General features: G+C 41.4%; 1 protein-coding gene across 1 annotated transcript in view; it reads right to left on the reverse strand.

Annotated features, from left to right (window-relative positions):
• ENO4 (enolase 4) overlaps positions 1-15,430 on the reverse strand; it is a 32,568-nt gene extending 17,138 nt beyond the window's left edge. Inside the window, exons 1-7 of the mRNA XM_074960040.1 lie at positions 15,159-15,430; positions 10,194-10,322; positions 7,180-7,370; positions 4,854-4,999; positions 2,539-2,708; positions 2,125-2,256; positions 79-144 (exon numbers count right to left, since the gene is read on the reverse strand). Of these exons, the coding sequence (XP_074816141.1) occupies positions 79-144; positions 2,125-2,256; positions 2,539-2,708; positions 4,854-4,999; positions 7,180-7,370; positions 10,194-10,322; positions 15,159-15,314 (990 nt within the window). The 5' untranslated portion in view covers positions 15,315-15,430. The remainder of the gene's footprint in view (positions 1-78; positions 145-2,124; positions 2,257-2,538; positions 2,709-4,853; positions 5,000-7,179; positions 7,371-10,193; positions 10,323-15,158) is intronic.
• Between the last annotated feature and the right edge of the window lie 303 nt (positions 15,431-15,733).

Raw genomic sequence — 15,733 nt, forward strand, 5'->3', positions numbered from 1 at the left:
GTATTAGAGAGGCCATATGAAACATATCAACAGTATTAACTCCACAAGTTATTAAATTAGGATTAGTTTTTATCTTACCCCTTTGACTACAGGATCCAGCAACCTCATCATTTGTTTCTGAATCTCCAGAAGCCTTTCAGTACCCTTTAAATTAAATAACAATAATCATCCAAAACAGAATTATTATTTTGCATTAAGAATGTAAATTAAAACATGAGAAAATTTTCTCTTATTTAAAAAAAATGTAGCTCCTAATGCACACATTCCAGTGCACATTTTTATTCTATAGATCTGATTAGCACAAACACAAATCACAAATTATCCATGGCCTTCTGATATGGTCAAGCTTCTCCAGTGCTAGAGGGTCAGTAGCAGTGGAGCTAGGACCAATGATTCCTTGTCTTGCTGAATGGGAGTAAGCAGAACCCTAAGAAGAACCCTACCTGAATTAACAACCAGCAGCCACATTGGTCTGCCCCCTTAAGATCTAAGAGGAGGGGAAAAGCTAGATGACTGCCTCAAAACTCAAAAAGTGATGCAGGCACCAGGAAAGAAGGCTACCTGTCTATGCTCCACCTCATAATATATAACTTTAACTAAGGGGATGTGCTGGGAGAAGGAGTCCCCAGTGGATAGGATCACAAGCCTGTTGGGAAGATGATATTCAGGGACCAAATATCATCTGTATAACTGCCCATGCCTACTAATCAGCACCTCCCTAGATCTATCTCTGGCTTGTCTATACAGGGATACTCTGGTAAATTAATCTGAATTAATTCTTAAAGTGGATTAGTTAAACTGCATGGAACCCCTAGGTGGACACTCTTATTCAGAATTAAAATGGTCTTAATTTGTTTTAGAGTAATTCACTTCCAAAGTCAATTGCACTAAAGTGAATTAAGGCCACTTTCTTTCTGAATCAAAGTGTCCACCCAGGGTTTTAATGCAGTTTAACTAACCTACTTTAAATTCACACTTTTAGTTAATTTGGATTAATTTTTCTGAGTGTCTTTTTGCAGACAAGCCCTAGGAGATTAGCATCTAAGCACCTCAGAAACACTTATGTATTTATCTTCCCCAACTCCGTGAAGTAGGAAAGTATTGTGATCTCCATTTTACAAGCAAGGAATGGAGGAATAAAGAGGTTAAGCTCATACAGGAAGGCTGTGGCAGTCAGAAAATGAACTCCAATCTTCAGTCATAGTCTACTGCTTAACCACAAGACTATCTTTCCTCTTCAACTGAATAAGGAAAAGATTAACCCTCCCTTCATAAATCATATGCCTTCATATTATGTTAATCATGCCTACGTAGGTGCACTAGTGGAGGCAGAGGTCACAGTCAAGAACGTAACTACACAGGGGGCACGCTATTCTTGCTACTGCATGTTGTAGCAAAGAATCTCTCGTTGCTCCCCACTCAAGCACCCAGGAGGCATTATGCCTTTGAAAGGCACAATAGGTTATGGTGACAATTATAAACAACAAGAGTAAAGCTCAGCTACTTTGTTCAGGTCACTGGCATACAAAACAGAGTACAGCTTTAATGTAGACATCTTGTGCAGATACATTCTTTAATGCCACATACAGTTAAGCAAATAAGGTGTTGACCCAGCCTGCCCTTATCCACCCTTCCTGCCACTTTAATGGGTTTTTGTTCCTCTTTGCTTTCCCTTCTACATCGTTTCATTTTAAAAACGATTTGTTCACAAAGATTTTTATACCTTATTGTGTACTTTTCTTGTGGTCATCCTTTTACTGTGTGCTATACACTGAATGATATGATTTATTACCTATGAATGGCAAGCCTATTCTACCAATTATATTATGCATTTTATACAAGCCTATTATATGCTTCCACAGTATTACAAAACTCTGCTGCTGCTTTTAATTGAATTGATTCCTGTGATCCACTAGACACACCTACTTTATATTTGGAGATCTGCAATACAAAACATTCCATATTCTAACTATTCAGTTCTGCAATAACATTTTGTTAAGGAAACTTTGACCTCACCCATAAACAGAAATAAAAAACCCACTTTCTCAGGACTGTATCTAAAAGGTATGAGGTCAATAAATTATGATGTCATAAAATTAAAGTGAAAATAGTAGCATACAGTACTTGTTTAACTGTTAACTCTGTGGGTGGTATAAGCATCACTTCTTTCATTAACTTCAGTTTTCCAGATGACGATTTTCCACAGCTCAACAGAGTGACCATTGGTAGTGGCACAGTCAATTCCTTAGGCAAATCCTAAAATTGAGAAAGCCATCTGAAAATAAGACTGTTTAACTCTTATTGTTTAACCAAGTTTTTTCTTGTTTATTTTCGTTACAGACCTGATCCAAAGCCCAATGAAGTGAGTGGAAAGATTCCCTCCATTGACCTCAATGAGTTTTGGATTATGTCATATAAGGAGTCATCTGACAATGAGTATCAAACTATACAGCTTTTCACTGAACATTCCTGAAGTACACAACTCTGGAACAGTGACTACAGCTGAGACAAAATGAAAAAAAATATATTGTCAATTACCTGATCATGTTTCATCAGTGCAAGATGTAAATACAAAGGTGTGTTGTTAATGGTGGCACCAGTTTTAGCAACAGCAAGTGATAATCCTCCAATGGCTATGCTGCCACAGAGCACTGGTTCAATGGGTTCTGCAGGTGGGATTGGTTTCTCTGCAACAGAACACTTCTTCCCTAACGTGATTAAGAATATTTACTAAATGTTTTACCAGTTTAAAATTCAGTTGTGTACCTAAAATATCAGCATCCTACAAATAAGTAAAATATTGCATTAAATGTTATGCATATTAATTGATGCACTATGATTTTAAGGATTAATTTGATGTTTATTTCAATTAATCAATCCATTTTTTGTTGTATCTTGCAGCTCTCATCACTTGGGGTTATCTTGATCTCCAACTGCATAATGCATTCGACCTCCTTTCTGATTTTAAATCCCTCAAAATTCACTTCCTTCAGCTAGCTTTTAACCACTGATTTCTAGATCTTATCTTTTGCCCTTCTCTGTATTTAGATGTAATCATCTGATCTTTCAAACTCCATATGCAAAGCATGTTTTGCATGTTCTTTATTTGTTGTAAACCTCATCCCTCCCTTCCTTTCTAGTTCTCATCATTTTCTGCATTTATCTAGTTTACATTATAAGCTCTTTGAGACAAAGTGCACCTTCTGTTTTCTGCTAAGTAACATGTACACTAAGAAGAAGAATATAGCACCCTTAAGCCATGAACTGAAGGGACCAGATTTTCAAGTGTTCAACACCCACAATTTGGGCTAGATTTTTCAAAAGTGCTCAGCATCCAACGTACCTCCTTTGAAAATCTTATTTATTTTGGTTCCTAAATACATGCTCTTTTGAAAATCTGACCCTTCATACCAGCATTGCAGAGCAATTTTCAATAACAAAATACAAATGCAACAGAGTACATTTGTAGTATTGTAAGTGAAGATTCACCAAAATAGGACCTGAACTACATTTACAGCATGTGATAGATTCTACACCACTTATACCCATGGGATAAAGTGCAGCACCAATAGGGATGAAGTAAGTGAATGATCAAAAGCTAAAGCAAACAGTTGTTTTGTTCTCCAAAGATTCTTTGTAGGAAATGGTCTTTTGTGCCACATGCAACCAGACAGAGTACATTCTAAAACCAGCTAACAGCAGTTGAGTATCTACTGCCCCTTCACTGTGAGTCAGTAGCCACACCCATTGACGTCTAATAGCCAAAATTTTCTTAAATAAGTGTGAATTTATCGATTTTTACATTCAGCAAGAAATCATTAATAACTACTGAAACTAAGTAGTCAATGACAGTTGGGTATCAAAACCCACTAAAACTACTGTGTGAAGCAAAAGATGACATCTGAGAATGGACATGATAACTGTGGATAGCATAACTAATAATCTAAGTTGGACAATAGATGTATATTTGCATTAATGTGCACATCTATAAAACAATCTCAAGAAATTACACTGATCTTACAAAATAAGAAAGAAGTCAATAACAAGATAAACATGATGAGGCATCATCATCAGCAGAGGTGATGGCTCACTCTCCAATTCCACAGAAAGAAGATAATAGAAAGGAGACCATTTCTCTGAGGAAGTCAGCACGTACATACTCTTTCTCCTTACTTTTGCCCATATATTTATGACCTTTGGTCTTCACCACCCATTTTCCTTTGCTCATACCACTTTCTCTTCCCCCTCCTTAGTCATTTTTATTCTTTCTGCTTCTCCTCTCCATACTGCCTCACTGTCTGATTCCCTCTCTTCGCAGACCCCTCCCCTTTCCTCTGTATTCTGTTTGCCTTCTCACCTCCATTCTTCCCCCTTTCTGTGTTCCCCAATTTCTCTCCTCTTCCCCCATTGTTTCTTCTCCCCATCTTCATTCCACTCACATTTTCCTGCTTATTCCTATGGTTCCCACTTCCTCCCCCATCATTTTCATCCACATCCTCCTCCATTCTCATTCTCAGGATGAAGAGTGGACCCCCCCACCCCCCAACTAGGCCAATCACAACCTGGAAAGAGGCTCCATTACACTATCCCATGTGGCTGACTGAGCATGCTTTGTTCTCTTCTCCCCATTCCCCAAGCTTTGCAGTGGAGATGACTTATTCTCATTGCTGACTGGTGCTCTGGTAGAGAGGAACTGCAGCTAGTGGCCAGGAAGGAGGTCTGGGATCCTGCTACAAAAGCACGGTAGAGAACCACTGCTACCTTTCAGTGCCCATGGGGAGCTACAGAAGGTATGCTAGCATCTTTATTGATACCTATTTTGCATGAAATATTAGAAGAAAATCAACTAAAACCTAATTTGACTCCTTTTTTTTTGCCAGATGGTGTTACAGCTGATAAAGCTGGAACGCATGCAGGTGCAGAAATTGCTGCTTCTTGTTCTTCCCTTTCAATTTCCTTTCTTTCTTTTTCTTCTTCTACCTTCTTTGCAAAGTATTCACTGATGGGAAAAGAAAAGGCATAATGATTAGTTGCTTAAGAATATTATTAGATAGATGAGGAGCAGGTATGGGCTAGTGGGAAAAGCACATGCTGGGAAATGAATTAAGATCTATTCATGGTTCTGCTGCTGACGCCTCATGTGAACCTGAGAAAGTCAATAAACTTCTTTGTGCCTCAGTCTAGCCATCTCTAAAATAGGTTTAATAATACACGTCACAAAGGGATGTTATAAGGCTTAATAGATATGTACTTTGAAAACTCTGGACAGAAGTAACAGAACGGCAAAGTATACATATTCAAATGAGGACGGCAATGCTGTTTAGTAATTAAACCTCATTTTTCAGCTATTTCAAATCCTATTGAATTGAAACTCAGAGGAGATGGCTTAGTGGTCTAAACAACCAGCTTGAAGTGCAAAAACTCCTTCAAACTCAGCAAGGTTGACTCAGCTCTTTATCCTTCCACGGTAAATAATGTGAGCTCTATACAGAGAAGACCCTCAAAAGGAAGACTTATTTGCTTTGCACGGATATTAAAAATCCCATGGCACTTCCCCAAAGTGTCAGAATTTGGCCTAATTTGCTTATCCAAAAGGTCATCTTTCTCTAGATTTGAGCTCTGGTTATACGGCTGCTGCTTTAGAATTGGCTGTATTTTAGTTGTTTGTATACAATGGAAGCAACATATAGAATGAAATTTACCCCAGTGCAGTAGGAATAAGGCCATATAAGTGGTAAATCAATGGTTTTGTTCAGGCTCCTATCAATTAGATGAATTTCATCCATAGTGAAGCTTTACTCCACTAAGCATGTTCCACAGAGCTAATTTTCTTGGAATGCAACAGTTTATACCGGTCAGGTATATGATGTACTCCATTCCAACAAGTAAAAAGGAAGTCCTGGCTACTAGTCTTCCTGCAGCTGCTCCTGTTAGAAAGCTGATCCCTTCCAAGAGGTAGCTGCCAGTAACTCTTACAACTGCAGAGGATGAAGAGAGGTCATACCACCATTCCCAGAGTGAAGAGCAGTCAATCTTTAACCAACTAGGCCCTCTCCTATTAAAGTGAGACTCCATTCATAAAGAAGGTTTTTGGTGAAGAAAAAAAATCAGTTTATAGTATGATCTGGGATGAAAAATGTTATATATTGTACATATAAAATATTATTAGACAATTCCCAAGGCAAACATCAATTTTATTTTTTTTAAAACTGTTCAACTAAATCTGTGGGGTTTTTGATACTAGGAAAATCAAAACACCTTTTGGGGCACTTCAGGTGCTTTTTCAAATATGTTAGCCTATAATTTTTCTTACCAAAGACCAGATAAATGTATTACAAATGGAAAAGTATTACCATTCTCCACGGCTTCATAATTTCTCTAAGATCAGAAGAAGTTTGTATGGAAAAATGCAAATGAACTTGATTACAGAATAGGTATTTTTCAAGGAAGCTTAAAACAGAAATCAGAAACTTAAAACAGAAACAAAAGGAGGTTGATAATGATCCCAAGGTAAGAGCCTTAGATATCCTCTCAGAGTAGCCTTTTTGAAAGAGTACTCCATCAAAACCAGAGATTTGTAAATACACTACGTGGGAAATTAATCTCAGTGCTGAGGTCCCATGGAAGGCCTTTCACATCACTTATGTCCTGCAGGGCACTAGAGGCAGTGGCTGAGCTGCTGGCTGAGGAAGATTCCAACCCAAGCTCCATGAGCTGCTGAGGGAAAGACCACTGGATCAGTACTAACTCATACTGAAATCAATGGAAACACTCCCATTGACTTCAATGGGCATTGGATCAGTTCCTTACATAGATCCAATGTGGGGACTGTGGCTGATATTCTAGGTCATAAGTCCAAAAGTAGGGTGTGTGTGGTGTGTGTTAGAGGTGTATTCCTAACTCCCATCTTTGTATTTCTGCACAATGCTGGTTTATTTGGATTTTGTGCAGGCTGGGATGAACTTCATATTATATAAAAATATACAGCAATGGAAATAATATAGTGCAAGGCGGCTTCTAGTGGCAATAATATCCCAGAAATATTGTGTCGAAAGAATTAGGAACAACATTAGAAAAAATATTGAGATTTTGCACAAATTATTTTATTTACAACACAATTATTTGCAAGAATTTGTTTTACTACAGTAAAAATCAGTGAAAAAAATATGCAAGACCTACCCAAGCAGCTCATCAACTTTACACTGGTCAGCAGGTTGCAGATCTCTGAGCATTTCATTCAGTGATCCATTTACCCATTCCAGGGCTCTATTAATAGAGTCATTTCTTTCTTTCTCATCAGCATCAATTGCTTCAGGTGAAGCATTTTCAAGGATTTCAGAATGAGAAGAGACCACAATGGAACAAATGCTCTGCAAAATTAATGTGAAAAGCTTACAAACTGTTCAATTTCTAACTCTGAAATGTCACTTTAAAAGATTAAAAAGATATAGGCTTAAACATAGCCCCCCTCCCCAGGAACTTAATTGATCCCATAATTGAAGCTTTTTCTTGGTTTCTCGTACTTCTGCACTTACAGCTTTCCAGCTAAGATTCTCAAACCATTTATGAACATTACTTATGTGTTACTCCTGTCACATAATTTTTATACTCATTTTAAAGGATGGTAAAGTAAGGTTCAGAGTGATTTAGTGACTGGCCCAAAATAAGGCTCTGAGCCTGCAGTTCTGATCAATGGCAACAGAATTTACACCTACACCTCAATCTAATCCCAATGCAGTGAGGCTCTGCATGGAGATAGGGATCAGATTGCAGAATCTGGACCTAAAACAGTGACAGCACCAGGAATAGAACCCAGAGTCCTAATTTGTGTTTTAACCACTAGAATTCAAGCTTACTCAGAGCTCTTCTTCAGGTCTGCTGAAGTGTGAACATCTCTGTGTAAGTTAGTGTTTTTCCAGATCTTTCGGCAATAGAAATTCTTTACAAATATTACTGACAATAGATTGCCAAATGTACAAAACAAAATTAAAAAAAGATGACCATAGGTAACTTTAAAAAAAAATCAAAACTCTGCATCCATTTCCTCTTCTGAAATAAGCATCTGTCAAAATAAGTTTCATAAGTGTTATTTACCTGGCAATATTTTAGGAAGATGTGCCTATAAATTACATTAACAACTGAGGGTGAATGACAGTAGCAAAGAAGTATAAATGCTGGTGAATCATGGTTAAGGATATAATTCTGTCACAGAGGTAATGGAGTCTGTGACTTTCCGGGACCTCCATGACTCCTTTTGGGGCAGAGCTAGAGCAGCTGTCAGCCCCAGAGCCACCGGCACAGCAGCCCCCAGAATAGCTGGCGGTTGGCCAGCCCCAGGCATGCTGGAGCAGCAGTCCCCGGCCCACTGGAGCAGCAGCTGGGACTGGGTCAGCCCCTGTGGGGCTGGATCAGCAGTGGTCAGCCCCGGCTGCAGGAGCAGCAGCAGCAGGGTTGGAGCAGCGGAAAGCCCCAGCAGCACTGTTTGTCCCCCTTTATCCACCCAAGTACTTTTAGTAAAAGTCAGGGACAGGTCGTGGGCTTCCATGAATTTTTGTTTATGGCAGCCAACCTGTCCCTGACTTTTACTAAAAATATCAGTGACAGAATCTTAACCTTATTCATGGTACAAAAGCTGTCTATTGTTGCAGTGAAAAGTGTCATATAATGACAATGTGACCTTTCAAATGAACTCTATTTTGATCAGTCACTAACTACTGTGCATCCTTTACAGATTTCCTAAGGATGATTGCATTAAGGATGTTAGACAAAATGAACCTTAAATACTTTTCATACTGGATTTTTTTTAAAAAAATACATAAATTGTCTACTTTTCTGAGCATTTTCAATGAAGTAAATCATAGTTCTACTTCAAGGAAAGTGTAAATAGCTACCATCTGTAGTGAAGTAGAGAGACAAGGTGGGTGAGGTAATATATTTTATTGGACCAACTTCTCTTGGTGAAAGAGAGACGCTTTTAAACTTACACAGAGCTTTTCTTCAGTTCTGGGAGTGTCACAGCAAATATAAGATGGAATCGGTTGTTTAGCATAAGTAGTTAACACATGTTTCAATGGACTATTCAAGGTGAAGGGTCTATTAACATCCCTCCATTCATGGGGGGGGGGGGAAGGGAGAAGAAAAAGTAGCTTGGGGGTAAGGGGTTGTTAGTGGGTTATAGATTGTTATAATAAGCCATAAATCCAGTGTCTCTATTCAGCCATCTATGGAACAACCTTGGATGCTAATGAGGAATAATGCTAATGTGAGGGGAACACAGAACTAGTCTTGAATTTCTGGAACACACAACAATATTTTTGAATGAAGTGAAACGTACACTGCCCTAAACTCGCAGCATGAAAACCTGTTTATTGACATGAACTGTGTTAAGAGTAGACTGCATGTTTTTTTTCTGAAATACAGTAGTGTAATAGGAATAGAAAGATATGTAGCTCAGAACATACGAATGAAAATAAATGTATAGTAAAAAAAAAAAAATGCTTATACAAGCAGAACTATCTCCAAGAACAGGGACAGTTCTAAAGCCCTGATCCTGCAAACACATATATGTATATGTTTAAGCACGAGTAATTCTGTTGACTTCAGTAGGACTACTGAGCACATAAGCGTGTGTTTGCAGGACTGGAGCCTCATCTAGCATATTACCAGTGTAAGAAGGCTGAGAAAGGTGCCACTGAGACATTTTAAAGAAAGAAAAGCAAGACACAAAACTCATGTTATGTAGGGAGAATGAGTTAAATTAGGGTCCAAGTCTGACAAATGCTAAAAGCTATCTCCTGCCACCATTGGAGTCAAGAGGAGTTTTTGCTTATGGCTGCTATGACTATAAGAGGACAGTTTTTGTGAGACAAGGACCAGGGTACAATTATATGACAAACAACAACATACATGAATGTAATATCAGATGTGGGTCACAAATTAAAATATAAACAAAGCATTATTATTCTAAAAACAGCTAATACTGTATAATAGTCAGGGGTAGGGCAATGTAGTTAATTTTCACCAGAGTTTTGCTACTTGTGACTTACAAAAGTAATTCATTCAGGAACTTGATCCACATTTAACTCCTCCATTTTGTCTCATTAATTAAAATGACCCATCATTAACAATGGTGGAGATGAGCATCTCTGTAATGTCCTGTTAGGATATATAACAAAATAAGATGTAGCTCATACCTTCTCATGGTTTTTAACTGTGCAAAATATTTCCACTTCTAATGTTGGTCGACCAACTCCATCAAGGACCTTCCTTCCAATTAATTTGCATATTACTGGAGGTTTTGAAAATTTAGAGAAGTAGTTAGCCTTGAAAAAGAGAGAGTTTGATTAAAAAAAATCAATTTCTGTGTAAATAAGTCTTTCATTTTATGTTAGCATTAAATCCATCCTTGGGTAAATCTATTTTTGTGCCTTGGTATTCATCAGGATACTTCAGTATTCTTATTCCTATGCTGTGTGCTTAAGAGCCACTCTAGGACCTGGGTTTATACTTACTGCTTACAACCTATATAGTACTAGTCATTTCTATTCAGGTTCACATTGTGACAGATATTACAGCCCCATGCCATATATCTGAGGACTACTGTATTACATTTATGAATGGTTTATGTATGATTGTGTCCTACTCCATGGGGGAGGGATACCACAGCTTCTCCAGAAATTTAAAAACAGTAGGAGCTGACTACTCCTAGGATTATATGCAACTCCAAGACATACCGCCCCCTGGGGTGGTTTGCATATACTGCTTTAGGCTTGGTATTCCAGAGACTAGGAAACAAAGAAAAGGTTTTTGGTATAAAAGAATGAGCTTGAATTCACCTGTGACCTTCCTTTTGATTCAACAAATGGACAGGATCATAGATCCTAGGGGGGGACCAACCTTAAAGGAGGGGTTGGAAGAATGTTGACCTACCTGGACCTCCTAAGACTGACGGATGATTTCTGGTATGTTTATTAATAAGCATGTCAGAACTTTCATTGTTTTTTTATGTTTTCTCTGTGATGCTTTTACCCTAAGAATAAATGTGCTCTGAGAAAAAGCTGCATGATAACTTGTAATTAGGCTCGGCAGGTTTCAATTTTAATCAGTAACGGTCAGTAAACATCCATTTCAGCTGACACACTGCAATCGACTGAAAAAATATCAATTGGTACCAGACAGAGTATCTGTAGGGATCTGGTGTCACTGGCCCTGCAGCAGTGCAGGGAGCCCTCTGCAACCCTGCTGTCATGGGAGTGAGTAAGCCCGTGCTAGCCAGCGGGGAAGCCACTCCACTGCTGAATGCCTCCCGTGGCAGTACAGGGAGCCCTCAATAGCTCTTGTGGCACCGGAGTGCTAAGAGACTCTGTTCTGCCCTGCCAGGAACGCAGCCTCCCTGACACTTTGTGCCTGCAGGGATTGGGTGTCACCAGCCCTGCAGCTCTGTTGTCACTGTAGTGAGGGAGCAGGGCCATGACACCAGAGTTGCAGATGGCTTCCTGCATGGCCGCATGACTGGTGACACCTGATCCCTGGAGGCTATGCAGGGGAGGCTGTGGTTATCCTGGTCTAGAGAAGCAGAGACCACCAGCCAGAACTGCAAAGATGAGGATGAGCTATAAGGGAGGCCATTCTGCTGCCAAACAGTTCCTGCTCAGGAACAGCTCCCACACTTCTGGCTGGTGAGTGAGTGGGTGGGGTTGGTGACATCCAATACCTGCAGACACAAGCTACAGAGAAGGATATGGTCCTGGCGTGGAGGAGTTGTTCCCGGACATGGTGGTGGCTCTGTCCCCGGGTGACAACTCCGCCTCATGGCCCTAGTCTGGCCTGAGCTCTGCGTTCCCTCACGAGGACCCCAGCCTTCCCTCCACCTTGTGCCTGCAGGGATCCAGTGCCACTGGCCCCTCAGCTATCAGGGAACCCTCTGCAGCTCTGCTCTCATAGCTCCATTCACTCACACACTAACCAAGAGGGTGGGAGCCATTCCCAGGCAGGAACTGTTCAGCAGCGGGGTAGCCTCCCCGTGGCTGGGGCTCCTGCTCCTCCTTACCAGTCCTGGCTGGGAGTCTCTGCTCCAAATGCAGGGGGCCAGAACAACTGAAGCTTACCCCGCATGTTCCACCCTGGGGTCTTTGGCCCCTCAGCTTCACAAGGACCTCCTACATCCCCACTGTCAGCACTGCCCTAATCTGAACACTACCCCGCACAGCTGTAAAAAATAAAAATTAAATAAAAAAAATTCCTAAAAATGCAAATTGATCATCAAAAAATCATAAATAAAAAACAATAATCCACAATTAGAAAAAAAATAAACATTTAATTCTACAAAGCCTACTTGTAACTGCTGGCAATCCACTGTTCATAGCCCTCAGAAAGAAAGAAAGAAAGAACAATGCACAGGTGCTGGCTGTTAGACCCAATGGCTTGCTGAGGATATCACAGTGTTTGGCAGGGGGTGTGCATCCTTAAAGCTCCTGGTCAGAAGGGTGTGGAATATGGGTCCCTGCCCAGAGACAGGTGAGGGATGTAAGACTGGGCATTCCTAGAGTGGACCATTGAGGAGGAATACAGGTGCAGTTACTCTTAAAACTGACACACAAAATAAGCCCCTCACGGCAGTTGCTGATGTTGCAGGTGTAGGGCACTCTGTCCTTGAATAAGCCATGTAAAAAAGACTGCACCTGTCTGTCTCTAGAAAGCAGAGGGGAAAGTCTAATCAGGAACAACTGCTAAAGCCATTTGGAGGATGACTCACAGGATCTGGTCTTAAAGGAGCATTAAATATCCTGTGATACTTAACTCTTGTCTCTCTCACCAACAGAAGTTGGTCCAATATTACCTCACCCACCTTATCACTTTTGCCTTCATAATATAATTAGAGAGAATATTTCTAAGTTTACAGAGAAAGCAAATGAGAGATCTGACTTCAAGAAAGAGGACAGAGAAAAAAGGATTGTTTCTGAATGCTTTTCTTGGCATGATGTCAAAAGCTGACTTGGTCAAGATGCCACAGCAGAATCATTAGTTATTTACAGTTGAGTTTCATCTGTGTTAATGTGGTAAATGCCCAAGAGGGAAAAGAAATGACGAAGAACTAAACCTTGTGGAAACAACGAGGAGTACTTGTGGCACCTTAGAGACTAACAAATTTATTTGGGCATAAGCTTTTGTGGGCTAAAACACACTTCATCAGATGCATGGAGTGGAAAAATACAGTAGGCAGATATATCTACACAATACATGAAAAGATGGGAGTTGCCTCACCAAGTGGGGCAGTCAGCTCTAACGAGACAATTCAATTAAAGTGGAAGTGGGCTATTATCAACAGGAGGAAAAAAAATCACATTTGTAGTGGTAATCAGGGTGGCTCATTTCAAACAGTTGACAAGAAGGTGTGAGTAATAGTAGGGGGAAATTAGTTTTTAGTTTTTGAAGTGACCCATCCACTCCCAGTCTTTATTCAGGCCTAATTTGATGGTGTCCAGTTTACAAATTAATTCCAGTTCTGCAGTTTCTCGTTGGAGTCTGTTTTTGAAGTTTTTTTGTTGAAGAATTGCCACTTTTAAGTCTGTTATTGAGTGTCCAGGGAGATTGAAGTGTTCTCTGACTGTTTTTTGAATTTTATAATTCTTGACGTCCTATTTGTGTCCATTTATTCTTTTGGGAGGTACTCCTCGTTGTTTTTGCTGATACAGACTAACACAGCTACCACCCTAAATCTTGTGGGTTTCTAAAGAGAGCTGGTCTTAGCAAAGAAGAGGAACCATCACCAAATCCAGAGAGTGATTTGTGAGGTAGGAAGTGAACCATAACAGGTGGAAACTAGAAACACCAGTGTAACTGTGGATGCAATCCTGGTGAATAGAGTGGTACATAGTATGGAAAGCTGCAGTGAGGAGGCAGAGGCATACCTAACTAACAAGTATCATTAAAAAAAAAATCAACTATCACAAGCATGATAGAATTTTGTTTGATTTACCTTCTTTCCAGTAAAACATAATCTGGAACCAGTGATCACACTTTATCATGGAGAGTAATGAAACTTGAGGTCAACATGGAACAATGCAATGAATAATACCTGAGATGTAAGACTTCATTATCATAGAGACATTCGTGTAGGAGGAAGCATTGGAAGGCAATCTTTTTAAAACAGCTTTCTAAAGTATGGTGTTGGCCATTCCACTATTATATGGAGTGGATATTTTATTGGCCACACTAGTTCCAGTGTCTGACTCTGCTGCTGGCTGAACAGCAAAGGGGAAAGCTCGCCTGATTCTTGTCCATTTCACCTAAGCCCACAGGGATCTGAATACCAATAGCAGCATGAAAACTAACCAGACTCCCTTTATCTTCATTCTTCTGATGCTTGGCAGAGGTCTGCACAACAGTTGTGGCTGCAGGAGCATCTGCCTACAGTCTCAGAAGAAAATATTTTGCAATCTCTTGTTAGTTCAATCGAGCTAGCTTAAAATGATTGAATAGCTTTGTTAAGGGGCCATCTAATGCTGTGACAAACCCAAGCATTGACAAACCCAGCATTCAAAAATCATGGCCCAGGCCTCACACTGTGACATTGTTTTCAAATCAGTTTTAAGTTAAATAAAAGGAAGGGCCATTTTGTCCTCTGATTTCTGGGCTGCGAGGGTGCAGGTTAGGTCTCATTATTAAGCTTTGCTCCACAACCACAAGAGCTAATAAGTCTTTTGGTGGAATCTGAAATTGTTACCTAATCCCGAGAATCCAGGAGCTAGGGCTTTATGAAAAATAGCAAAGAGCTGAGCCTGGCGATAACGTCATGCAAGCTGGTACCCTTAGGCTCGAGCAGCATCTCAAGGAAAGGTCAGTCAGGTGGAGCGCCCACTGGGTGATGCCACAGCAGCTCAGGCCAGGAGGCTGGGCACCCCCAGGACCACCTGCCTCACCCCACTGCCCCTGCTGGGGCAGGGGGAGGGGAGGGGAGGGGAGGGGCGAGCCTCCCTTCTGCACCTGAGCAGAGCTCCTAACCTCAACCCTACTCCGCTCACTTTCCATTTGCGCGGGGGATTATGGGATCTGCCGGGGGGAGGGGGGAAGAGAGCGGTAGTGCAGCGCCTGCGCATTAGCCACCCCCCCCCCCTCCAGTCCGGCGCCTGCACACTGGCCCCCCCGCCGGTAGGTACCAGATGGCCGTAGAGGTCGGCGGGACGCACGTAGAACGTGGCGTTGAGCGCCTCCTCCAGCCGTTGCGGGACCTCGTTGCTCCGATAATACTCGGCCGCCTGGTGCCTGAGTTCGAGGAGGTGCCGCCGCAGCTCGCGTTCCCCGCCGGGCTCCATGGGGCTGAGAAGGCGGCGGCGGCTGCTAGGAGACGGAGCGCGTTCCCTCAGCGCCGACTTCTCGCGCGACGGCTGCCGCGGAGGAGCTTGCCTTCCGCGCGCCCTCTGCGAGCAGTCGGGGCATCAGACCCCTCCCCCACGCTCTCCTCGCCCTCAGCCTGGCAACCAGGACTCCTGGGTTCTCTCCCCGCCTCCGCCAGTGAGCTGCTGTGTGACCCTGGGCAAGTCACCTACCGTCCCTTCAGCTTTCCCCAGGAGCCAGACGGGGAAGAGGGTATTTGCTCTTCTGAGGGTGACCAGAGAGCAAGTGTGAAAGATTCTGACGGGGCTGGGGGATAATAGGAGCTTATATAAGAAAAAGACCTAAAAATCGGGACTGACCCTATAAAATGGGGACATCTGGTCACCCTAGCTCTTCC

This window comes from Natator depressus, chromosome 7 (genome assembly GCF_965152275.1).
Source record: "Natator depressus isolate rNatDep1 chromosome 7, rNatDep2.hap1, whole genome shotgun sequence".
In the NCBI taxonomy this organism is placed as follows: domain Eukaryota; kingdom Metazoa; phylum Chordata; order Testudines; family Cheloniidae; genus Natator; species Natator depressus.